The 26949-nt window shown below is 46.5% G+C and overlaps 1 protein-coding gene across 2 annotated transcripts in view; it reads left to right on the top strand.

The window, feature by feature from the left end:
- LOC116947118 (uncharacterized) overlaps positions 1-26949 on the top strand; it is a 92480-nt gene that overhangs the window by 15186 nt on the left and 50345 nt on the right. For both annotated transcript variants that reach the window (XM_032962538.2, XM_032962537.2), the window contains exons 12-22: positions 1491-1585; positions 3837-3981; positions 6724-6924; positions 10007-10220; positions 11157-11251; positions 14434-14634; positions 17322-17446; positions 17884-18121; positions 18832-19040; positions 19879-20031; positions 24535-24628. In XM_032962538.2, coding sequence (XP_032818429.2) covers positions 1491-1585; positions 3837-3981; positions 6724-6924; positions 10007-10220; positions 11157-11251; positions 14434-14634; positions 17322-17446; positions 17884-18121; positions 18832-19040; positions 19879-20031; positions 24535-24628 — 1770 coding nt within the window. The remainder of the gene's footprint in view (positions 1-1490; positions 1586-3836; positions 3982-6723; positions 6925-10006; positions 10221-11156; positions 11252-14433; positions 14635-17321; positions 17447-17883; positions 18122-18831; positions 19041-19878; positions 20032-24534; positions 24629-26949) is intronic.

Below are 26949 nucleotides of genomic sequence, written 5' to 3'. Positions count from 1 at the left end.
TGAAGAATGACAATGGGCTGTAGGGTGTCCCTCAAAGTCCATATCCTTGATGCTCATCTTGAGAAATTCAAGGAAAACATGGGAGCGTACTAGTAGGAGAAAGGCGAGCACTTCCACCTGTATCTACTGGACTTTGAACGCCGCTACCAAGGACAGTATAACGAGAAAGTAATTTACAGTATAATTGTACATCTCGAAAAACTACTCACTTCTAAATCTTTTGTAGTAATTTTTGTATTACTTTAGTATAAATACATGTTAATTTTGAGTCATATGTTGTTTTTTCTGACTTTATGTGAACGAAACAACACAAATTCACCCGTTTTCTCATTGAAAATAGGTACATTTCAAAATATCACTGTCCTGATCACAAAAGAAAAGTTTGTGGAGAATAATAGCCATTTTCTATACTTTTTACATCGTGAAATTCGCAACTTGCCCTCTAACGACTCAATTGGGATTATTCATAGCAGCAAACATCACCCTGTACTGGCAGACTAATACCCCAGGTCACTCATGGAAATGAGACGTTTTCACCTGGTTCATCGAAATGAACTTGAATCTTATTGTTGGACATTCTATTTCATACTCTGTTTAAGTCCTTAGAAACATGTGTAGTGTCTTGAAAAATCACTCAGACAGACACGTTGTAACAAGTCACCTGCTTACACTTTATTAACCTATTCTTGCACCAGTTGCAGGCACTCCTAGAACTATCTACATGGTTACTTAGATCTAACTTCTTCCAGTTATCTCTATGTTTCACCTCACCTATGCTGCCTTCAGCAGCTCTGCTCCCAGCATCTCTACACACAGCTTAGTCGCACTCAGCGTTTTCACACACAGAGGCTTCGCACCCAGTGCCTCAGCACACAGCAGCGTCTCACACAGAGGTTTGCACCCAACGCCTCAGCACTCAGCAGCTTCTCACACTCCACCACTGCCCTCGCCTACACTCCCTCAGACCCACTCACTTGTCTGTCCCGGGCAGGGGGATCAACCATCACCCGCCCGGCGACTCGTGAGGGTTGAGGTCCATTGACGGCTTGAGCGGCAGCGGCGAGATGTCTTCACTCTTGTCCCCAGCAACAACTAACCCCGCTCTGCTCACGTCCTTATTACCTCCTGCCAATTATCCGAGAGCTCTCGTGTTTCTCTTTAAGGCTAGCCAGGCTGGTGCCTGTCAGCCTATTAATCAACCCTTATCTCCTGTCTCCCTGGCAACACCTCCGGTATCAGCGTGTACAACCGGTCAACCCGGTATGCACCCGCTTAGCCCCTTAATTAGGTGGCAGTTTGTTCGTGCAACCCTATGTTGCACATGCGCATCTGTTTGCCCTCGGTTGCCCTCGGTTAACAGTGTGCACCGCGTATTTTACTCCTCTATACTTGTGTCAGCCAAGCAAATGTGAGCATTCATTACATGTTACCGAATTTGAATGGTGTTGTTCTGCTCTATGACACCCATGTGCTGCTGCTGCCGCACACAGAATAGTGGCGACGGGAGTCCGTCCCATCCCGGCGAGGAGCCGAGGCCCACTCACGTTCCACGGACCAGCCACACCACAGCAAGTGCCAGCAGCGGGTACGGCGCCTAGGTCTCACCAGGCGCCTAGGTCCCACCAGACTCCTATGCCTCACCAAGCTCCTAGGCCTCACCAAGCTCCTAGGCCTCACCAGGCTCCTATACCTCACCAGGCTCCTATACCTCACCAAGCTCCTAGGCCTCACCAGGCTCCAATGCCTCACCAAGCTCCTAGGCCTCACCAAGCTCCTAGGCTTAACTAAGCTACAAACCTCACCAGGCTCTTAGGCCTCACTCTCATGCGCAAATGAGAACACAGCCACAAAAGGCCTGCCACCTGTTCTAATTGTAAATCCTCCTTTTGAGGCAGCTGCCCTGGAAAATCTGTAAATCTTTGCAATTTGTGTCAGTTGCATAATAATAATACAGTGGTACCTTGGTTTATGTCGTTAATTCGTTCCAGAAGGTAGGATTTATACCGAAAATGACGAATACCAAACAAATTTTTCCTGTAAGAAATAAAGGAAAGGAAATTATATTTATATGGCATATTATACATTAATGGGTTGTATAACATAATTTAGACACTACTTATTACTAAAATGCATACATACATTAAAATAAATGCATAATAAATTAAAATAAATTGAAATAAAAATAAAATTTAACATCACTTTACCTTGCTGAGAGGAGTTGATAGCCTACAGACTGAGGAGCGGTGCTTTGTTTCAGTCGTGAACGAGGTATACGAGGGTATGAGGTGACTCATCCAGACCTATACAAGTTCTATCAAGCGCGTCGTATCCCAAGCAAGACGTCGTATCCCAAGACATTTTTTCTCGTCAAAACATGACGTATACCAAATTCGACGTATTCGAAAAGCGGTCATATACCGAGGTATGACTGTATTGTACACCACTCATTTACATTCAGTTCTCCCCTCTTACAGTTTTGAGAGATATTTGAATTTTTACTATGATATGTCACAGTTTGTTTTTGTATCTCAGAGGTAGTCATCATAATTAAAGTAGATTTGAAGCTTTCGTGACTGCAAGGATTCATACTCTTTGGTTTTATTTGGTAAAGTCACGTAGGTAAAATAAAATCAAAGAAAACAATTAAATCACGACGTTTCGGAGGCAACACAAGCTTCCGTTTTCAGGTGGAATAGTCACAGCAGAAAATCTGTGTTAAGTACACAGCTCTGAGACGATCGGGTTTATATATAGGTTAAGGGGGGAGGAGGAGTTAGAAAGGGGCGTGGGTGGGTGGGAGGGGTGAGTCAAGCCGCCTTTTGTTAAGCTGCAGGGGGGTCAGGAAGAGGCTGTGGTGCCAACAAATGCGGGTAAAACCCCTTTTTGTTGTGGGGGGTTGGGGGGGAAGCGATGGCGGGCGAGTAAGCCCCATTTTTTAAAACGAAAAGATCTAAAGTTTGGCATATCACCACTGGTAATTGCAGTACAATTAAAAGGCAGCTACCATGGTACTCTGCAAACCTACCGTTTATTATCAGAGATTTGTCCACGAGGCAATCCAGATATACAAACACAGACACAACTTCAACCGAGAGGATGGTTTCAAATTAAGCAACCATTGGAAAGATGTTATAAATCAAGTCAAACGTTAGCTGCCTTTTAATTGTAGAGCAATTTCCAGTGGTGGTATGCCAAACTTTAGATCTTTTCGTTTTCAAAAATGGGGCTTACTCGCCCGCCATCGCCTCCCCCCCAACCCCCCACAACAAAAAGGGGTTTTACCCGCATTTGTTGGCACCACAGCCTCTTCCTGACCCCCCTGCAGCTTAACAAAAGGCGGCTTGACTCAGCCCTCCCACCCACCCACGCCCCTTTCTGACTCCTCCCCCCCTCTTAACCTATATATAAACCCGATCGTCTCAGAGCTGTGTACTTAACACAGATTTTCTGTTGTGACTATTCCACCTGAAGACGGAAGCTTGTTTTGCCTCCGAAACGTCGTGATTTAATTGTTTTCTTTGATTTTATTTTATTTTACCTACGTGACTTTACTGAATAAAACCAAAGAGTATAATTAAAGTATTTTTTTAACATATATGGTGAGAGAGGCAGTTTTATAATTTCACAACACGTTCCCTGTTGAAAAAGCAACAAATCTGTGAAAACAATTTCTGATGTCCTACACTCGATTCTGCCTGTCCGCCCTGGATGATTCTGCGTTTTCACAGCAGAGGTGTTCAAACAGTGTGTATAACAGTGTTCTGTGGGGAGCTTCCGTTCAGTGCAGGGGTCATGGGAACATCGGTGCTCGCTCACTCGCTTATCCTGTAACACAGGTATAGCCTACGCAGCGCCCTGCAGCAGCTGGGCGTGGACGAGGAGCGGGACGATGAGGACCGGGAGGCCGGGGTAGGAGGCCACGTCCGGAGAGATTACCTTGCCTTCATGTTCCTCCGCCACTTGCGCATACGCGAGTTGCAGGTGAGAACAAACATTCACCTAAACCGTCTTTTTGTTCTCTCCCACAACACACAATCAAGAAATTAATCTCACATCATAATAAAGGTTTTTGTTTATTGTTAGATCGCGTAAATGTGTCACTAAACCCGCCACCATCTGACACTAAAGCAATTAATCACAGGTGTGCTGAATAATTGGCATGTTCTGTTTACTTGGCAAACCTTACTAATTGTCTGTGGTGACAGGTTTAATGACTGGTTTAATGACACATTTATATTTAGGTGATCTAACCCAATAAACATTTATTATGGATAATATTGATTGCGTAATCTCACACGTAGGCTTTAATGACCAATATTACAATTCGTAATAGATTTTTGGGTCCGATAGCGTTATGTAAAACGTGTGGCGTACACAAACGTGCATCATCATGATGTTGCTGGTTGTGAACTACCAACGAAACGTCGTACCCAATTGTTAAATGGGTGTGGATCGCTGTCTGATACACCGGTGGTGCTGAAGCAGTAATAAAGTGTCACGCTTATTCACGGGACCGTTATATTAATTGGCGATGTCGGTTGGAGGAGGGTTTAAAACACAATTTACTTATCCTTTCTGACACAAAAATCACTTATAAATCAATAAAGCATTAATTTTCTTAAGATGTTTATCCCTTCTTGATGATTGAATCTGCCGATGTAACGCTTTGTCTTGGGGCTCGTCCGACAGTTGAAAGATTTTGATTTAAAGCTTTCGTGACTGCAGTAATTCATATTCTTAGTTTTTTCGGTAAAGTCACGTTGAAGGGAAACAACAAAATAATAAAATATATATATAAAACAATAAAAAAATTCTCACGACGTTTCGACCATAACTCAAACGGTCATCTTCAGGTGTGTTGGTTTGCATAAATGTATTTTTAAACGGCGCATTTATTTATTTATAAAAAACGTTAGCGCCACGCACAACGATTTGGCAGTTTATTTAGGACTAGTCCATCTATATTCTGAAAAGAGGAGGGGGGAGACGAAATTTTTTATAATGTATGCTGTCTGAAAGCCACTGTAAGCGTGAACAATCAATTAAGACCTGAAATGGTTTATCAAATCTTTCCAATGATTGCTAAGATAGAATCCATCTTCTCGGTTGAAATTGTCTCTGTGCTTGTATATGTGGATAGCCTCATGAACGAATCTCTCATGGAAGCCAGATGGCTTACAAAGAACCTCTGCCATTAGGGCTAATGGTTACTCCGACTATACAATCCGCAAAGCTATCACTCAAACCATGAAGAAGAACCCTCTTGAGGAGCCTTTCAAAACCATCACTTTACCCTACATTGCGGGGATCACAAAAAAGATCTCCAAAATCTTGAATAAACACAAGATCCATGTCCGTTTCAACACATTACATAAAATCCGTGATCTGGTTCCGTCTGTAAAAGATGTGATTCCGGACATACAATACCCTGGTGTCTACAAACTAAGCTGCCTCTGTGGTAGTAGTTACATTGGAGAAACCAAACGCCATGTCTCGGACCGCATTCGTGAACACAAAGCAGACCTTAAACACGGTAGGACCAACACCTCGGCCGTGGCAGATCATTGTTCTAATTCAGTAGGCTCACATGCCATTGACTTTTCCAAGACAGAGGTTCTTTGTAAGCCATCTGGCTTCCATGAGAGATTCGTTCATGAGGCTATCCACATATACAAGCACAGAGACAATTTCAACCGAGAAGATGGATTCTATCTTAGCAATCATTGGAAAGATTTGATAAACCATTTCAGGTCTTAATTGATTGTTCACGCTTACAGTGGCTTTCAGACAGCATACATTATAAAACATTTCGTCTCCCCCCTCCTCTTTTCAGAATATAGATGGACTAGTCCTAAATAAACTGCCAAATCGTTGCGCGTGGCGCTAACGTTTTTATAAATAAATAAATGCGCCGTTTAAAAATAAATGTATGCAAACCAACACACCTGAAGACGACCGTTTGAGTTATGGTCGAAACGTCATGAGAATGTTTTATTGTTTTATATATATTTTATTATTTTGTTGTTTCCCTTCAACGTGACTTTACCGAAAAAACTAAGATATAGTTGAAAGATTGTTGAGATGAAATCTGAGTCAAGCGTTAATTGAGCCCATATGCCTCTTGGGAATGATAAACTGGGTACAGCAAGTCCACAGTGCTTGTCCGATAGATAGAAGTCTCCTAAAAAATGGAGTGATATAGAGTTTCCACTGCTAACTCAGTTTATTATGAAGGATAATTTCTGTATTTGAGCGTGATAAAACATGTTCACTGCACTGGTTTGGTGGAATCGTTTTTTTTACATTTATATCACAGCGAGTAGTTTTATTATCATAGTTCTCCTTGTTCGTCTGCTCTTATTTTATCTTTTTTCTTATCTCCATAATACAGGCAATGGGACTGACCATTATATGACAGAAAAATCCACTGAATTATGATTAAGCATTGCTTGAATGATTTAATTATTATAACACCCCTTCCATGTTTTTGTATTCGCGTCATCACCTCAAACTGAATTTTATCGACTTTTTCAGAGCTGGAATAACCCCCAATTCATTTACAAAGCAAATTCACGACGGCGGGTTTTTTTCCGTTCAGTCGTTGGTGAACTGGGCCGAAGCCGTCGGTGTGTCTCAGTGCCCCCTGTCCGTAGCAACAACTCCCTGGGCCACCCGGCTGTCCCCACTGAGTGTCGCGTTGTCACTTGCTCTGGCGTGGTGCAGCGCGAGTGTCTGGGCCTGCTCAACTACTTCCGCTCGGTGGAGCGCTCCATCACCATCGACCAGGCCGGGTTGAGCTGGCAGCGTGGCTCCATGGGGAGCACCTCGGGGGGCTGGGTGGGAGCGGCACGGGGGGGGGGCGTGCCCCTCCCAGGGAGGGTCGGCTCCCAGGAGCACCTCTACAACTCTCCGGCCGACTACATGGTATGGGTTGCCACGGTGGCGAGATGTTAACTTCCTCGCCTGGTACGCAGGAGGTCGTAGGTTCGATCCCAACTGTGATGCCTGCTGTATATTTGGAGTTTACTTGTCTCTCTCCCCGTGGTCGTGTGTATTTTTCTCTGGGCCGTACGGTTTTTCCTTCCACATTTATAATCAACATCATGCGTTTAGGGTATTTGTCAGCTATACATTTCCACATGACAAGCCACTTCAGTGAGCTATTAATTGTGATAGCCAGGTCGCTTCTAAAAAAGAGCTACATAGCTCTCTGGGGTCTTACCTGGATAAATAAATTTAGCATAGCACCTGCTGCTGCCTCCTCCTCCTGCTGCTGCTGCCTACAATGCATGGCCTGCTCAGTTTCACACAGCCAGAGTGCTCGCTGCAGAGCAAAATCACGACGGATGAGTGCCCTATGCGGCAGTGTCTCTCTCTCTTGGCTCGTCTTTTCCTGCCAAAGCAAAGTCTGATTCGAGTGCCACAAATCTGTGACGTCGAATAGCTAAAAAAAGCTTGCCGCAGTTGTTATGAATATAACAAGTCGGTTGTTATTGTGAGTCACAATAAAGACATAATTGCTGCATAGTTTACATGCAGGCTGGTAATTTACATTGCACTCATAATGCATGTGTGGTGAGCAGAAAATGGCAGTGCAGAAAAGTGGTGTAGTGTACTTTCACTCTCCTAAGTCTATGTTCCCTACCTTCACCAACCCACATTGTACGGCATAGTGAAGTTTGGTCACATAACCCCTGTGAGCTGCACGGCGTGGGGAGGCCCTAATCCAGTAGTGGATTGACGGAAGGGCTGTAAACGCGCAGACGTGAGATGAATTGTGGCATCGCGGGACAATGAGGGATGGCGACAACGTGGGAAGATCTCCATTCAGCAGTGTATAGAATATGCCTGTTAATGATGATGACGATGACGTGCTCTGGCTACGTTGAAGGCTTTTACAAGTCTGGGTAGATTATGAGACCTCCTTTGCCAGTAACAAGATATAGTAATAGGTTTTTACTCTTTTATCTGGCACAAAAACTGACACCTTTATACAAGGGATCACGTTTGCAATAACCACAACACAAGTAGTCAAAATGCAAACAAAAAAGACAACTCTGATAATATGCACTGTCCTTGAATTTGATTGGTCCACACCCAAGACGGATTTTCTTAGAGCCCAGTCTCCACTGGTGTTGGACCAGAAGACGCCAAAGGGCGTACAACTCAAAAACAGCGCACCATCAGAGTATTGAGAGCTCGGGGTAAGCACTTACATTATGAGACCTCCTTTGCCAGTAACAAGATACAGTAATAGGTTTTTACCCTTTTATCTGGCACAAAAACTGACACCTTTATACAAGGGATCATGTTTGCAATAACTACAACACAAGTAGTCAAAATGCAAGCAAAAAAGACAACTCTGATAATATGCACTGTCCTTGAATTTGATTGGTCCACACCCAAGACGGCTTTTCTTAGAGCCCAGTCTCCACTGGTGTTGGACCAGAAGACGCCAAAAGGCGTACAACTCAAAAACAGCGCACCATCAGAGTATTGAAAGCTCAGGGTAAGCACTTACATTATGAGACCTCCTTTGCCAGTAACAAGATATAGTAATAGGTTTTTACCCTTTTATCTGGCGCAAAAACTGACACCTTTATACAAGGGATCATGTTTGCAATAACCACAACACAAGTAGTCAAAATGCAAACAAAAAAGACAACTCTGATAATATGCACTGTCCTTGAATTTGATTGGTCCACACCCGAGACGGCTTTTCTTAGAGCCCAGTCTCCACTGGTGTTTGACCAGAAGACGCCAAAAGGCGTACAACTCAAAAACAGCGCACCATCAGAGTATTGAGAGATATAGTAATAGGTTTCAGATAAAAGGGTAAAAACCTATAACTTACATTATGAGACCTCCTTTGCCAGTAACAAGATATAGTAATAGGTTTCAGATAAAAGGGTAAAAACCTATTACTATATCTTGTTACTGGCACAGGAGGTCTCATAATGTAAGTGCTTACCCCGAGCTCTCAATACTCTGATGGTGCACTGTTTTTGAGTTGTACGCCTTTTGGCGTCTTCTGGTCCAACACCAGTGGAGACTGGGCTCTAAGAAAAGCCGTCTCTGGTGTGGATCAATCAAATTCAAGGACAGTGCATATTATCAGAGTTGTCTTTTTTTTTGATTTTGAATACTTGTGTTGTGGTTATTGCAAACATGATTCCTTGTATAAAGGTGTCAGTTTTTGTGCCAGATAAAAGGGTAAAAACCTATTACTATATCTAGTTACTGGCAAAGGAGGTCTCATAATGTAAGTGCTTACCCCGCGCTCTCAATACTCTGATGGTGCGCTGTTTTTGAGTTGTACGCCTTTTGGCGTCTTCTGGTCCAACACCAGTGGAGACTGGGCTCTAAGAAAAGCCGTCTCGGGTGTGGACCAATCAAATTCAAGGACAGTGCATATTATCATAGTTGTCTTTTTTGTTTGCATTTTGACTAATTGTGTTGTGGTTATTGCAAACATGATCCCTTGTATAAAGGTGTCAGTTTTTGTGCCAGATAAAAGGGTAAAAACCTATTACTATATCTAGTTACTGGCAAAGGAGGTCTCATAATGTAAGTGCTTACCCCGCGCTCTCAATACTCTGATGGTGCGCTGTTTTTGAGTTGTACGCCTTTTGGCGTCTTCTGGTCCAACACCAGTGGAGACTGGGCTCTAAGAAAAGCTGTCTCGGGTGTGGACCAATCAAATTCAAGGACAGTGCATATTATCATAGTTGTCTTTTTTGTTTGCATTTTGACTAATTGTGTTGTGGTTATTGCAAACATGATCCCTTGTATAAAGGTGTCAGTTTTTGTGCCAGATAAAAGGGTAAAAAGTCTGGGTAGCTTTTACCAAAAGCCATGTAACGGTTCCGTGCTGGTGCCGCGGCAACGGCTTTGGGCTGAAACTGCGGCAACGGCTCCGTGTGGTGCCGCGGCAACGACTCTGTGCTGCCGCCACAGTTACAGCTCCGCAATGGTACCGTGGTAACCGCTCCGTGCGGCGATGCAGGTGCGTGAGGTGGAGTTCATGGAACTCACGGAGCTGGAGAATCATCAAGACTTCTGCAGCGAGGAGGGCGCGGGGCTGGTGCAGGTTCGCGACCCGCAGGGCGTGCTGGTCATGTACGATGTGGCGCTGAGTGACCTGCGCCAGCTGGAGGCCGAGCTGCTGCTCGTGGCTCAGAGCTGCAGTGCCCTCGCCAGCACGGGCACCGGCACCACGGGTACCGCAGCTCAGCTCGACACCGGCCGCCGGTGCCCATCTCACCCGTTCTGCCAACATGCGTCTCATCCACTCAGCTGCAGCCGCCTAATGTGATCACCCATCATCAGTGGAACATTGTCATCATCGACCATGGTCTTTCCGCTTTTGGATTAAGGACACCCTATGCTGTACCCATCGCTCCATCGTACCACGATGCCACAGTGGATCTCACTTCTACACGTAATCTTATTTCATTGCTCTGTCTCCGTAATAGATTTTTGGGTAAGATTGCGGAGCTGAAATATGTGTTGTAAACCCTCCTCTACCCAACACAGTCGTTTAATAAAGTTGTCATGTCAACAAACGTGCAAATTTGTTACTACTTCAACACCACTGGGTTGTTGGAGAGCCAATTTTGGAAACTGCCTGATGATGCTTGTATCTTTCGAGTTGATAATTGATAAGTTGATAATTGCGTAGATTGCTCTGCGACAATGTGGATGTTATCCAGTAGAGATTTCAGTTACATCCCCACTGTCGCGCGAGCGGCGTCCTGCCACAAGACAACATATCCACGCGCATGGCACACACCCGTCAAGTCTTTTGTTCCATTTCAATTCTCAATGTTCTGTTTCTGAACCTGCGAAAGAGTCTCAAGGCTCCACCTGGGTAAATAGAGGACATCGTTATTGTCTGGGCAAGACAGTGGCTGATCTAAGGAACGGGGCGGGGGGGAGAGATCCGGTCTATTGGTAAAATACTATGAATGTGTCTTTTAAATGATTATTTTTGAGGTTTTTTTTGTTTTAAACTTCAGGACCGCCACCTCCTTGAGTAGTTTTGAGTTCTGCTTCTGGGGTGAGGGCAGGCGTGTGAGGCTGCACTGCATGCTGTGTTCATATGGGAGAGCGTACGTCAATGTGTGTGCGCGTGCGTGCGCGCGAGTGACTTTCAGGGAAGCGGGCAACACACGAAGAGGGGGCCGACAGATTCTCTCTGCTCATGGAGCTGTGGGGCTGTGAGGCCGCCTTCCTGCAGGACAAGCGACAGGTAGCAGCCATGTTCGTCGTCGGGCGCGAGCCCGCCCCCCTGTCGCACTGTGTGACCAGGGATCATTCAAGGGCCCTCGCTTGCGCGTAGCGCTGGGGGCAGAGCGTTGATTCGTTCATTATAATAATTATAATATATGTTCAACGTGTAACGTGTCGCCATCACACAGCGTATGCTCGCTCTTGTAGAGAGAGAACAGCTCGAGAGGCTTGGAGAGGAACCGCAAATAAGCGGGAAGGCAGTCACGTGATGAGCCAGTGCCAACAAATGCCCAAGCTCTGCGGTTATCTGTTATATTAAGTTGTTATTGGCCAATTAATGAGTGTTTATACATGGGAGGAAACCGGAGAACCGGGCGAAGACCCATGCCTGCGAGGAGGAAACACTCTATTCTAGACAGACGGAACAGGTTGAGCCCACAGTTTTGCTGTACTGCCTTTTCCTGGCAAGCCAGAGCATGACTCCTTCTTGACGCCGGCAGGAAGGGAGTTTACACGACTTCTGTATGATCCACCAACCCTCGCTGCCTCCACAGTCCAGCATTACAGGCCACGTACATAGCCACCACCGCTCAGCTGATAATATCAGTTATTAAGCTCAACATAAGCAATGTATCAAATTTGCTGTATAACAATGTTTTTCTATGGTTATATCCTTTTTAACACATAGATGTTCACGACCAATATCATCCATAATCGAGGTTTTTTGGATTAGATCGCGATCTAACCAAAAAAAACCTCTATTATGGTTATATCCTGTCTGAAATGAGTTCAATTCACCGCGGCTGTAGTCACTAGAGGCACTACCATTCAGCACAATGAAAAGAAAATCAACAATTGAATTGAGTGGTGACACTGAGTTGAATCGTGAAAATTGAATTACATTTGTAATTTCATTGAAATCTTCCAACAGTGACTTATTGAAATTGTAACAGGTTCCTAGGTTTGTATTCGGCTGTGAATGTTTGTGGTCCACTGCTGATGGTTATGGCAGGGTCTGCGTGAACTGGCCTAGTTGGGGATTTCTGATCTGTGCTGTTTTAGCACTGGTATGTGAGAGCTGATCAAGTTTTAGTGTCCGGTCAAAGGGTTTTCTAATATTCAAGTTTCATTTATTAGGTATAGCCCTGTGAGCCATGCGACTCTTGAGTCGAGTGCAACCGCAACAAACAAAATATGAACAGAGAACATCTTAAAGCGACAACGCGCAACAGAAACATCCTGGATAAACCAGAAAATCTGCCAGAAAAAAAACCCACCGTATTACAACGCTGTGTGCAAAAATCCCAGTGTGATGCAAGTTAAACAATAACAACCATAAGACATCTTCTTGGTTCTTTCGGTAAAGTCACGTAGAATGGGGATAAAATAATAATAATAAAAATTAAATAAAAATTCTCACGACGTTTCGGAGGCAACACAAGCTTCCGTCTTCAGGTGGGACAGTCACAGCAAGATCGCTGATCAAGTGGGGAGGCTCTGAGAGCCTTGAGCTTAAATACAGGTTAAAGGGGGGGAAGGAGGGCGGGGCCAAGTGGGGGACATTGATGGGGTGTGGGGCTAAGTTAATCATTCTTTTGTTCTGTTGATGGTGCGGTACGTCCAGTGGGCCACTGTTCTGTTGATGGTGCGGTACGTCCGGTGGGCCACTGCACGGGGGCAGTGGGAAAATTAAGTTAATCATTCTTTTGTTCTGTTGATGGTGTGGTACGTCCTGTGGACCACTGCACGGGGGCAGTGGGAATTTTTTTTAGTTATACAATGCGTTACTGTGTACTACCCTATACTTTAGACTATAAAAAATATTAGACTTGTAATATTACACTGTCTTATTCTGTCAACCTTAATGTATAACACACTGCTGTATATTCATTATGCAATTACGATACTATATATATTGCCTTATGAATTATGTTAAACATTACGATGCTGTACTATTTATTATTATACTACATGTTATAAACCATACCATTGGCTGTGGTGTGAAAGATATCAAGAGGCAGTGCTAGCGAATGGACTGCGGTCTGAAAGTCACCACAAAATACAATAAATTAAGAACTGAAATGGTTTATAACATCTTTCCAATGGTTACTAAGCCAGAATCCATCTTCTTGGTTGAAATTGTCTCTGTGTTTGTATATGTGGATGGCCTCATGAACGAATCTCTCATGGTAGCCGGATGGCTTGCAAATAGCCTCCGTCTTGGAGAAGTCAATGTCATGTGAGCCCACTGAATTATAACAGTGATCTGCCACGGCCGAGGAGTTAGTCCTACCGTGTTTCAAGTCTGCTTTATGTTCGCGGATGCGGTCTGAGATATGTCATTTGGTTTCTCCAATGTAGCTGCTACCACAGAGGCAACTTAGTTTGTAAACACCCGGGTACTGTATATCTGGAACAGCATCTTTTACAGACGGAACCAGATCACGGATCTAATGTACTTTGTTGAATCGGACCTGGATCTTGTGTTTATTCACGATTTTGGAAAAAAAATGTGACCCCAGCAATGTAGGGTAAGGTGATGGTTTTGAAAGAATGATTAACTTAATTTCCCACTGCCCCCCATGCAGTGGCCCACCGGACTTACCGCACCATCAACAGAACAAAATAATGATTAACTTAGCCCCACACCCCATCAATGTCCCCCACTTGGCCCCGCCCTCCTTCCCCCCCCCCCCCCCACCTTTAACCTGTATTTAAGCTCGAGGCTCTCAGAGCCTCCCCACTTGATCAGTGATCTTGCTGTGACTGTCCCACCTGAAGACGGAAGCTTGTGTTGCCTCCGAAACATCGTGATAATTTTTATTTTTTATTATATTTTTTATATTATTTTATCCCCATTCTACGTGACTTTACCGAAAGAACCAAGAAGATGAATCCCTGCAGTCATGAAAGCTTTAAATCGAAACCATAAGACAATTTAGATTAAAGTTATCAGGCCAACTCCGCACTTCCGCAAGAAACATGGCTTAACCATATGTTTTCGAAATCACCAAAATAAAGCTATAAAAACAATGTAACAGTAATCATAGGAACTGTGATTCAAATTTTATAATAAACGATATACATAACATGTACGACCAAAATTGCAGCCATAGTATTGTGTGCGGTCATCTCAAGTGGTCTGCACACCTGTGTGCGCTTGGATGTAAAGATACTCTCGGTGTTGTGTGTCTGTGTCAGCTGGTGGACTGCTACTTCCAAGCGTACGAGCACTCCCTGGACGGAGAGGAGAGGGTGGCGCTGGCTCAGATCATCGCCGACACGGTCCACCAGCGGCCACGCTTCGAACAGAGAAGTATCGACTTTGCTGAGACGTACCGCATGGAGAGGGCCTGCCTGCAGACCCTGCACCAGCTGCTCGTGGGAGTCATGGACAGACAGGTTTGACATCCCACAAGTTTCACGATTGGCTGCATTGACAAGGGGCGCTAAGGGAAAAGCTGCTGCCAATTTTATTTGTCAAAAAATTGTGGCAATTGCCTGATAACACTTGTTGTAACTGCCGGCGAGATGTCGAGCCTAATGGCTGCGGATTGCTCTCGGTGCTGCTGAAGCAGTAATACATCTCAATTCACAAAACCCGGCCATCCAGTTCACCATGGAAATGGAGGTGAATAACATACTCCCTTTCCTAGATATTTTGCTCGGACGCGGCCTAAATGGTAAAATAACACAGCGTTTACCGAAAGGGAACGCACACAGATGCCTATCTGAATGCAGATTTGCATCATCACCCCGCAGAGAAATTCTCTCTCATCCAGACGCTCATACATCGGGCTAAAACAGTGTCAGATGGGGGAAGTCTGAGGAGACAGATTAAACATGTTAAATAAACACTACGATTGAATGGCTACAATAATGTTCAAATTCACAGAGCATTGAATGCCAATCCAAGATCGAACAGCAATACAGCTGAAAGCGATCAGGTTATTAAAATAATAAATATACTCCTCTTTGGGTACTATTTGGTTATTTCGGTAAAGGCACGTAGGTAAATAATTAATTAAAGTTGATCAAATTACGACGTTTTGGAAGCAACACAAGCCTCCGTCATCAGGTGGGATAGGTCACAGCAAGAAGTAATTTGCTGTAGTGGCCAAGAGCTGCTCGTAACAAGGATATTATATAAGGCAAATGTTTGTACATGAAGCCATCCAGATATATAAACACAGACATATCTTCAACCGAGAGGACGGATTCAAATTGAGCAATCATTGGAAGGATGTTATTCACCAGGTAAAATCTTAGTTGCTGTATATTTTCTTTCATACCCGTATCTCCAGTCTCTTCAACACTCTACTCCACCCCCCAAACCCGCTCGGTGCACCACTCCGACATTGTGTCTTCGACATTGTGTCTTCACCCAAAGAGCAATCGTCTTCAGGTGAAGACGATTGCTTGTGTTGCGATCGAAATGTCGTGATCTATTATTTTTCTATCTACGTGACTTTACCGAAAGACCCAAAGAGTATGAATTCCTGCAGTCACGAAAGCTTTAAATCAAGAATAAAAATACTATATATCGCGGGAGTAACTGACAAACTAGCTCGAGTTTTAGAAAAGCAAAAATTCGAAGTAAGATTTGGCATGGTACACAAAATTATAAAACTAGTATATTGTGCTAAAGATGGATTGCATAACTTAACAACAGAAGGTGTGTATTGTATTAATTGCTTATGTGGCAGGCATATGCTATATTGGACAGACAGGATGTAACATTAGCATAAGATTAAAAGAACACCAAATAAATATTAAATACTCTCAAACACAACTGTTGGCAGTTGTAGAACATGCTTGCCAACAAGGACACTCAATTGATTTGATAACGTCGAAGTGTTGTGTAAAACTAATTATTACTGGCCAATACTAATTCGAGAATCCATTGAAATTTAAAGAAATACAAATAATTTTAACTGCTGTTACAGCTACAGGCTTAGTGCGGCCTCGAAGCATATTAATAAGTAATACATCTTACAATTACAATTCCTTATAGAGGAAACACATACTAATTAACTGATTACTAATCTATATGTAAAAGGGAAATTTGTGAATATGTGTGTCTGTTCAAAATGTTTAGCATACTTCCCAACATGCAACAAACTTGAAATTTGCCATGTGGATACTTTCTAGACTGTACACCATGCAAAAATTATAAAAATGCATATATTTTGCACGGCAAGTGAGCTGTGACGTCACATCTGTCATGTGACCCATATGCGGAAGCGTAACGGAGTGTGCCTGCTGATGTCACCCCCCCCCCCCCAACCCTCTGCGGGTAAAGTGAAATATAAATGTGTTGCAGGTCTAAGGCGTTCTTCACGCAGCATTGGTTTATTATTTGAGTCGTTTACTGCCGTACGCACCCTGAAAGTTGTGTGTCTGCAGCAAGTGCGTGTATGTGTACCTATGGACGCGCGCGCGCGTGTGTGTGTGGGGGGAGCGGTAGTGTCGTGGTTAGCGCGCTGTGCTACGAACCTGGCGACCCGAGTTCGATTCCTGCTCACGGCCACCACCGGTGATGATTATTTGAACTGGTCCTGGGCCTCCCCTAGGTCGACTCAGTCTCAAACGAGTAACTCGTGTGGTGTGTGAACATCGCCACTTGGGACACAAAGGCGGTCGGGCGTGGTGAATCTAAGTCCTGGGCGAAGCCGGGTAGTAAAGCTAGTCTATCATAATTACAATACCCCCCCTCCTCCGCCTCTGATCTCTGCACCTGATTGGGTTCAGTGATGACGTTGTCCTGCTCTATTTAAGATTGGAAGCAGGTGGATTGCTTCACTATTCTGGAAAATCGCCCGATGATTCTGGATGTAATTACCAGCGAAACGTCGTACTCAAATTGTAAATGTGGATTTACTCTCCAATACACCGGTGGGCTGGAGTAGTAACTAATTGGCGTTTTGTTGACGTGACAAATTCCTTATTAATTTGCTGTGTCGGGTGGTGGAGGGTTATGACACATTTATACTTACGCGATCTAACTCAAAAACCTGCGTGTGGTGACGTGCGTTGTGCGTGCACATGATTGTCTGGGACCGTGCCCTGGCCGCGCGGGCTGCGTGCAGGTGGCCGCCATGCGCGACTATGCTCGGAGCGTGTGGCGCGACGGGGAGAGGGGCAACACGCTTGACTACGGCCTACCTCCTCGCATCGTGCCCACCGAGCCCATAGCGCTTGCCAGCACCAGCAGGTACCCACACTCACACCCACCAGTGGGCACCCACACTCACACCCACCAGCGGGCACCCACACTGGATTCTCAGGTCAAGGTTGCTTGCCTATGAAAACCCCCGGCAGTCACATTCTTGTAGCAGCAGTCTGGTATTTTAAAAGCGATACTTCGGCTGGGTAATGCCTTTTAAAATCAACGACAGAGTTATATGTCATGAGAACCGAAGTCCACGGTTTAGAAGTGTGTGAGAAGTCATTTATAAGCATGGGCTTCTGCGAGGAGCCACGCAGCGCGGATATCAACACTGAGTGGGTCGGATGTTCGCTGCTCGTCGTCGGATCGTGGGCGAGGTGGGGGGAGCGGGCGTTGATGACACCGGTGGGGAGTAGAGACGCTCTCTCGGCGCTCTTTCGGCACTCGCCGTGCCAAGACCGACGTTCCTCTCCCACGTGCAGCGCTGCGACAAGGCCGCTCTCGCTGCTCGAGGTGCACCCTTCGCTGGGGCTCGTGTGGCGCGTCACCCATGCGCTGCGCCTCGCCTGTTCCGAGCTCTCTCCGCCGCCATCGCCGCAGCGGCTCCCCTCCGGCACCGAGCGCCTCCGCGTGGAGCAGCGCGTGTTGCGTGCGGCACTCGCCACCTGGGCGGCCGCCGAGACACCCGAGCTGGACTACGGTGCCGCCGTCCACAGAGAGGTCGGTGGCCGCTTGGCATTACGCACCTCGGCCACGTCCGGGGGAATCGCGTGGGGCGGCGGTTGCATGCCAGGACTTGTTTTCACCGTGCGTTTTATTCACCCGCGGTTGTCCGTGTGGCGCGTTTAAGTGATTCCGTGTGTTTTATAGAGACTCCGCCGTGACATTTTACTCGGTCTAAAAGTGTACAGAGCCTAAACTGGTTCACAAAAAAACACCATTCGGCATTGAACTGCAACATTCAGACCTGAAAGCTCGCGTGTCAACTGGGAGCAGCGGTCCCAACGTTTCTGGACCCACGCACCGCTCGCTGTCCACCTTCACTCATTTGCAGGCCATCGTTACAAATTTACAACTCTGAAAACGGTGTAAAATATTTAACAAAAAAGGCATAAAATTATTAATTTGCCTGTTATTTACTCGCATTCATCATATGGCTGAAGCTGCAGAGTGGTTTGTAGAAATAATCCTCGCATCTGCAACAGTTTCTGCGGCACCGTTTCCCATGGCCTTTGTGGACTGCGAGTGGCCCACGGACCGCAGCTTGGTAACCGATGCATCCGAGCGTCCCCAGCTACCGCCCCTGGACATCCTCACTGACTTTTGACTTACAGCACAAGAGATACCGTGCGAAACAGCAACGGGCTCATGCCCGCGCTCGGCGGTTTTACTCGGGGAACAATGCCGGTGTCTCTCCGCGTGCACCACAGTTGTTCGGGGAGGGGCTCCTGGGCGACCCGTGGTGTGTCTGTGAGCTGGGCTCGGCGCTGGTGGGCGCCGGGGAGACCCGGCACGGTGGGGAGGAGACGCCGGGCCAGCGGGCCGAGCGGGCCCTCTCCTCCTGGGCGCTCCTACTGGACGTCCTCTCGCTGCGACACCGGATTGCCGAGTCGGCGCACGAGACAGCTCTGCTCGCCCGGTGAGCTCAGTGGTGCATGGACCACTATGCCAGAGTTTCTGTGTCTGCTGCCCAGCCTGGACAGCACTGCGTGTGTGTGTGGTGTCGTAGTGTGGGGAGCGGTAGTGCAGCGGTTAGGGCGCTGCACTACGAACTCAGCGACCCGAGTTTGATTCCCGCTCATGGCCAACACCACTGACGATTATCTGAACCGGTCCTGGGCCTCCCCTAGGTCGACTCAGCCTCAAATGAGTACCTGGTGCGGTGTGTAAATATCGCCACTAGGGAGATAAATGCGGCCGGGCGTGGTGTTGGCCACCCACCCCCTCATGTGCCGTGCCAGCCTTCATTGGTTCTTCCTAACAGTACTTGCCCAAGGAGTCTGTTAAAGGCTACACAGGGGATATTTGTCTCGTGGAGTACAGCAGTGTCCCAGTTAGCATGCATGACATCAATTCCCGCTTATAGTCAACACCAATGACGATTATCTGCAACGGTCACGGACCTTATCTAGGTCGACTCGGCCTCAAATGAGGACGTGGATGTCACAGGTAAATTCCTTTGCATTTTGCATGCCTTCGGAGATATTTGGTGGCAGAATTTTCGCCAAAGCAGGGAGCCAGTGGATTGGAGTCAGTTTCAGAGTTCCAGTTATCATACGCATTACGTTGTTTAATTGCGCACCTCATATTCTTTGTGTACGAGATCCTGAACGAGGCTGCAACACAATACTCTGCCACTGAGGAAATCAGTGACAAGGCGGCAGTTAGCAGAACATCAGCTGAGGGCAACGCAGGTTGTGCCTGCAAGTTTCTGTCGCAGGGCGATGCTTGATGTGGTGCTGTGTGGCGCTGCGCAGGTTGTACAAGGGCCTGGCGGGGCGCATGGGCTTCGAGGAGTGTCACCTGTACCTGAGGCCTGTTCCCTTCGAGTTTGCTTCTCATGGAGATGGAGCCGGGGAAGGCCCAGTCTTCCTCACGGCCACACTGGATGCTGACGCCAGTCTGGACCGGTAAGCTGTTCTCCGGGTGGTGGTGGTAGTGGCTTTGCACGTGGCTTCTAATCCAGCACTGTAGAGACAGTAAGGGTTAAACTATAACCCTTACTGCTCACTGAGCTATATAGCTCTTTTTCACAAACGACCTGACCACAAATGGTAGCTCAGCGAAGCAGCCAAATACTCTAACCGCATGTTTCTAAATGGGAGGTAAAAACTGGAGGACCCAGAGAGCACGCAAATTCCAAATATATAGCAGGCGTCATGGTCGAGATCGAACCCATGACCTCCTGTATACCAGGCCACTGTGGCACCCAGGTGTATCAGGAGAACACTGCATAGCAAATGAGGACCTCACTTGTTCAATCTCTATGGGATAGTTTTTCTCCCTCGCACATGTGGGTTTTCTCCTGGTGCTCCAATTTTCTGACAAATGTAAATATTCAATAATTGGCCAATAACACCTTTATGTATAGAGGTCCACAGAGCTTTGAAGAGAATTTGGTGACTCTTCACTGCCTGGCTGCCTTTTACTCTTGTCTGTGGTTACTCCTCGCGCCTCTGAGTCATTATCTCTATTAAGAGCGAGCAAACAATGTGTAGCGGCAGTGCGTTACAAGTTGACATTAGTATTATCTGGCTGATGCAGCAATTGTGTTTACACACACAGTTTAGTCAACTTATAATGTGGTGGTGATTCCATTTAAAGTGCATTGGAATTTTGTATTTTTTAAATGCTGCATTTAATTCCTGTTATCTTACACGTGTATGTAAATCATTTTAGAAATAGGAACAGCCGGTTGATGATGTACAGTGAGGGAAAAAAGTATTTGATCCCCTGCTGATTTTGTACGTTTACCCACTGACAAAGAAATTATCAGTCTATAATTTTAATGGTAGGTTTATTTGAAAAGTGAGAGACCGAATAACAACAATAAAATCCAGAAAAACGCATGTCAAAAATGTTATAAATTGATTTGCATTTTAATGAGGGAAATAAGTATTTGACCCCTCTGCAAAACATGACTTAGTACTTGGTGGCAAAATCCTTGTTGGCAATCACAGAGGTCAGACGTTTCTTGTAGTTGGTCACCAGGTTTGCACACATCTCAGGAGGGATTTTGTCCCACTCCTCTTTGCAGATCTGCTCAAAGTCATTAAGGTTTTGAGGCTGACATTTGGCAACTCGAACCTTCAGCTCCCTCCACAGATTTTCTATGGGATTAACGTCTGGAGACTGGCTAGGTCACTCGAGGACCTTAATGTGCTTTTTCTTGAGCCACTCCTTTGTTGCCTTGGCCGTGTGTTTTGGGTCATTGTCATGCTGGCATACCCATCCACGACCCATTTTCAATGCCCTGGCTGTGGGAAGGAGGTTCTCACCCAAGATTTGAAGGTACATGGCCCCGTCCATCGTCCCTTTGATGCGGTGAAGTTGTCCTGTCCCTTTAGCAGAAAAACACCCCCAAAGCATAATGTTTCCACCTCCATGTTTGACGGTGGGGATGGTGTTCTTGGGGTCATAGGCAGTATTCCTCCTCCTCCAAACACGGCGAGTTGAGTTGATGCCAAAGAGCTCCATTTTGGTCTCATCTAACCACAACGCTTTCACCCAGTTGTCCTCTGAATCATTCAGATGTTCATTGGCAAACTTCAGACGGGCATGTATATGTGCTTTCTTGAGCAGGGGGACCTTGCGGGCGCTGCAGGATTTCAGTCCTTCACGGTGTAGTGTGTTACCAATTGTTTTCTTGGTGACTATGGTCCCATCTGCCTTGAGATCATTGACAAGATCCTCCCCTGTAGTTCTGGGCTGATTCCTCACCGTTCTCATGATCATTGCAACTCCACGAGGTGAGATCTTGCATGGAGCCCCAGGCCGAGGGAGATTGACAGGTCTTTTGTGTTTCTTCCATGTGCGAATAATCGCGCCAACTGTTGTCACCTTCTCACCAAGCTGCTTGGCAATGGTCTTGTAGCCCATTCCAGCCTTGTGTAGGTCTACAATCTTGTCCCTGACATCCTTGGAGAGCTCTTTGGTCTTGGCCATGGTGGAGAGTTTGTAATCTGATTGATTGATTGCTTCTATGGACAGGTGTCTTTTATACAGGTAACAAGCTGAGATTAGGAGCACTCCCTTTAAGAGTGTGCTCCTAATCTCAGCTCGTTACTTGTATAAAAGACTCCTGGGAGCCAGAAATCTTTCTGATTGAGAGGGGGTCAAATACTTATTTCCCTCATTAAAATGCCAATCAATTTATAAAATTTTTGACATGCGTTTTTATGGATTTTGTTGTTGTTATTCTGTCTCTCACTGTTCAAATAAACCTACCATTAAAATTATATACTGATAATTTCTTTGTCAGTGGGCAAACGTACAAAATCAGCAGGGGATCAAATACTTTTTTCCCTCACTGTATGTATGTTGAACTTATTTCGCACCATACGTAGCCAACTGCACTAATCAGAGGTGCGGGGGAAGGACAACAAACTAAACATGAAAAGCAGTTAAATCTTGACTTAAAGCTTTCGTGACTGCAGGAATTCATATTCTTAGGGTCTTTCAGTCTTTCGGTAAAGGCATGTAGATGGTTCAAAGAAGATAACAAACTACGACGTTTCGATCACAACACAAGCGTTTCGATCAAAACACAAGAGATCGTCATCAGAATATGAAAAGCAGTTCTAAAGAAATGAGTTCTCAATCTATATGATTTAAAAGTGCATAGCTCCAGTGGCTTCCTAATGTCGGAAGTAAGAGCGTTGTAGACGGCCGCAGAAGTGCATCTGAAAGCGCACAATGCAGTGACCACCATCTTTGGAATGTGCCCTGCTGTCTATGAACAGACCTGTGCCGGTTACAGGGTCCGCTTGTTCCAGCAGTGCCGTAGTGTTAGGCATATTCTTGAGACTGCATCACTCATCAGTTACCCGTCTCGTAGATGACATGGCGAGTTCAGCAAATGGAGTTAATGTCAGTGGAAGGGCTCGCGAATTTTTTTTTGCGTTACCCTGAATCTTCACGATTTTGGGGGTGGCACAGGGGATTCGTGAACAGCGCTGCGCCCCTCTCCCCCTGAGTCTCCCAGAGGGAGACGTGTCCCCTAGATCAGGGGTCGGCAACCTGTGGCTCGGGAGACGCATGCAGCTCTTTAAAGAACCGCTTCCTTACACTGTTTATTCAGGATCACCATCTCTTCACATGTTCAGGTGCATTGTGCGACTCTTGAAACATTGAGGTTTTTTTTACCGAATTTGAACCAAAAAAATGGCTCTTCTTGTTATTTTGGTTGCCGACCTCTGCCGTAGAGGGTCCCTTGTGATGAGAGACAGGGACCCACCTCCCACTGCTTTTAACTCTCCCCACAGGATAGCACACAGCAACAAGTATGGCCTCCTGTTCACTTTGTCAGACCACAGCGTGGGCCTGACAAAGAGATCATGGAGAGATCAGGGTGCAGGGTGCTGGGCCTGGTGTGGCAGGCGTGGGGAGTGCGGTCAGTTCGGGGTCGTGTAGAGTGCAGCGCAGTGACGTATTGTGTGGGTAGTGTGGGGTTCCAGGCCAGAGATAAAACATAAAGACATTCGCTCTGAGTTGCTTCGCCCTTAAAACCCGGACGCGTCGCCGACTCCTGGACTGCCCGAGTCAAACCGGAACCGGTGCCGACTTGCACAGCAACAATTGGAGGTGCGGTACTGCAACCCGCGCTAAGTTACAGGACTGCATTGTTACACCGCATCACGATATCTATAAAGCCATCCTCACGTGAGGACAACTCGTCCTGCTGCTGCTGCTTGACTAGGCTGGAAATTTAAATATTGGAAGTGTTTATGGATTAAATGACGAATGCACAGTTCTTTAACAAGTCAATCAGATGAGCACCGCCTCAATGCTCATTTGAACAGGAAATCACTTTGAATTAAATACATTCACAGTGCCGATATAATTACTGTTTGGTTCTTTCGGCAAAGTCACCATCCCCCCCACCCTTGTAGCCCCGCCCACTTCCCCCTGTCCAGCAGACCCACGCTTTTTTGTACCATCCTCCCCACCCTTATAGCCCCGCCCACTTCCCCCCCCGTCCAGCAGCATCCACGCAAAGCTACCCTCCCCCTACTCCCTCCCCCTACTCCTTCCTCCTTTGCCCCTTCCCCCCTCTCTTATATAACCTCTTACCACGATATCTCTCCCACTTCAGCTAAAAAAATATATTGCTGTAGTTCTTACACCTGATGATGATTGCTTGTGTTGCAATCGAAACGTCGTGATTCAATTTATATTTTATACCTACGTGACTTTACCGAATTAACCAAAGAGTATGGATCCTTGCAGTCACGAAAGCTTCAAATCTAGAATGAGCCGATATAATTGACTGTAAAAATTAGAGCTCTGTGGCTTTTCACATAGCTGCACGGCACTACAGCCGTGAGCGCACACCTGCATGTGCATCATTGCATCAGTGCGTGGGTGCACGCAGGATTTCTGTGAGGTAATGCAGACCCCCCCCCCCTTGTCAGATTCATCCCTTCGCAGCTCCCGTTGGCCATCAGTGAGCTCGACGAGGCACCAGTGAAGAGGCTCAGCTTCCACTCGCTCGATTCTCTCATGCAGGTATTGAGCACACAGCGACGTGGGGAGATGCGGTGGTACAGTCTGAGCAGGGCCACAGACACTGGGCAGCACAGCACACATCACGTGAACAGTAGGATGCACCACTGCTGAGACATACCGCACAGGCTGTGACTTGGCACAGTGGGCACTGTGCATGTGTAGTGAGTCCAACTGAGTTGCAGAAGTTGTTCTTTCGAGGCAACACATTTATTTGTAACATCAACACATAACACAAAGGTTGTAACTGCCCCTTCACCAGATACGGCCTAGGGTGGTGGCCATCCAGCTAACAAGTGTTGATGCCTGTGAGCTTCCAGCTTGTAGAATTTAGCGACCCCAGTCCCTCTCAGGGACCCAACTTATATCCCCCTGGGTCGGGGCTGCTCCGACCTTGGCCCCACCCGCCTTCTCTCGCTAGTTCTAGCTCTCTCTCGATCCCTCTCGAGAGCTCTCCCCGGACATGTGATCGCCCCCTAGCCCCCCACCTGGGGGCCTCTCTGTGGACACTCCAGATCACGTGTCTACGGGGTCAACCAGAGTGCCCATGGCCTGGAGCAACCTTGCCCCTGGGCTGACACTCTCCCACTCCCCCTTGTGGGAGCCCTCATTACACGCTGTGTGTGGTGCCCGCGCTATCCCAGCGCTTACCAAGTGCCGCAAGGGCTGGTACTACACCCGCCTACGGGGTGTACGCGATGACAGTGCATTGCGCTCCACGGCCCTCCCGGGCCGGCACCATACAGTGACATCCTCGATGTCACTACACATGTGTAGTGTAATAGCACCAGCTAGTGACCAGCAGCGGCAACTGCGGTGTCTAAACTGTACTCATGCCAGTGAGCATATACACGGGTGTGTCGGTAGGGCGGAAGAACTGGTGCAAAGGTCATGGAGGGGCCCATCTGGAAGTCCCTGGAACCTGCTAGTGGGTTCGAGAAGGGAGGCGCGGCCAGGGCGAAGCCAGGCAACGCTGCTAGGATAAAAGGGGCCGAGACCAGGAGCTCGAGGCTGCCGTTATGGGAATTGGATCGTCATTGCTGTCGTCCCGTCGCCATCGTGGCTGCTGTCTTCACTCGGCATTGCGCTGCTAGACAACCTGTCAACTGTCTTAGTCATCGCCGCCAATGCTAGACGGCTAGTGTTATGTCAAAGGCTAGCGAGTACGGAGTGTGTGTAGGCGAGATCGTGTGTGTAAATAAAAGAAGGTGCGTCTACAAATATCGTCTCTTAAGTCAGTGCACTTCACATGTGTTCTGAGCAGCGTGCATAGGGGAGGTTTTAACGAAAGACACAAGGCCCGATTCATAGAAGAGTTTTTGCCTATTATTCCACCCCTTTTTGGAGGAACAATGCTCGTTTTCTTTTTTTTTTTAGAAGATTGGCCCCTTTCTACAAATTGAAATTGGCCAAGGAGGCCCAAATCGGTTCCACAAAAGAAACAGATGAAGCCTGATTGGTTGGTCCAGTCTGGCGGCAGGGCGAAGATGCTGATTTCAGCACGCAGGGCCCCAATTCCCCTCCACGCTTCCTCAGCTGCTGATTGGCCGCGCGTGGAACAGAGCCCCACCGATTCTACATGGCAACTCGCCACCACGAGTATATCAAACTACACAAAAAAATATTTTACCAGTATGATTAACCTCTTTCATACTTACCCAATCGTTCTAATCGGAGGTGCGTTGAAGGACAACAAATTAAACACAAAAGCAGTTCTTATTAAATGAATTTGTCAATCTAGATGATGATATAAAAGTACATAGCTCCAGTGGCTTCCTAATATCGGAATGAAGAGCATTCCAGATGGTCGCAGAAGCACATCTGAAAGCGCGCGATGCATGACTAGCCAAAAGCCACTGCGAGGATGACCAGAGTTCGCGTGATGGTTTATACTTCAGGTAAGGCCCACTGATATATATAGCTCTTTTTCAAAAGCAACCTGGCTATCTAGGATTGAAGCTTTCATGACTGCAGGAATTACTATACTCCTTGGTTCTTTCGGTAAAGTCACGTATGTAGAAATAAAATAGAAATTAAATTAAAATAAATCACAACATTTCGAACGCAACACAAGCGCTCGTCCTCAGGTGAAAATTGCGTAAACCACACAGCGAGGGAACACACAGAGGGACATCATACACAGAGCACACAGAGAACGGCAAACTGCACGGAGGCAAATACAGCAAGAAGATGGGAGACGCGAACTCAGAAAACCTTGAGAGTGTGGCGCGATGCAGCCTAGTCGGCCAGCAACACAGTTGGACACTGGGCCTGGTTGACCAGGTGTTTCGGGGGACTGCTGAATCTTGTGTTCATCTTCTGAG

The sequence above is a fragment of the Petromyzon marinus genome, chromosome 29 (genome assembly GCF_048934315.1).
Source record: "Petromyzon marinus isolate PM22_M1 ecotype Great Lakes invasive population chromosome 29, UKy_Petmar_22M1.pri1.0, whole genome shotgun sequence".
Lineage (NCBI taxonomy): Eukaryota > Metazoa > Chordata > Hyperoartia > Petromyzontiformes > Petromyzontidae > Petromyzon > Petromyzon marinus.
Note: the sequence above shows the minus strand (reverse complement) of the source record. Positions and strands in the feature narration are given on the sequence as shown.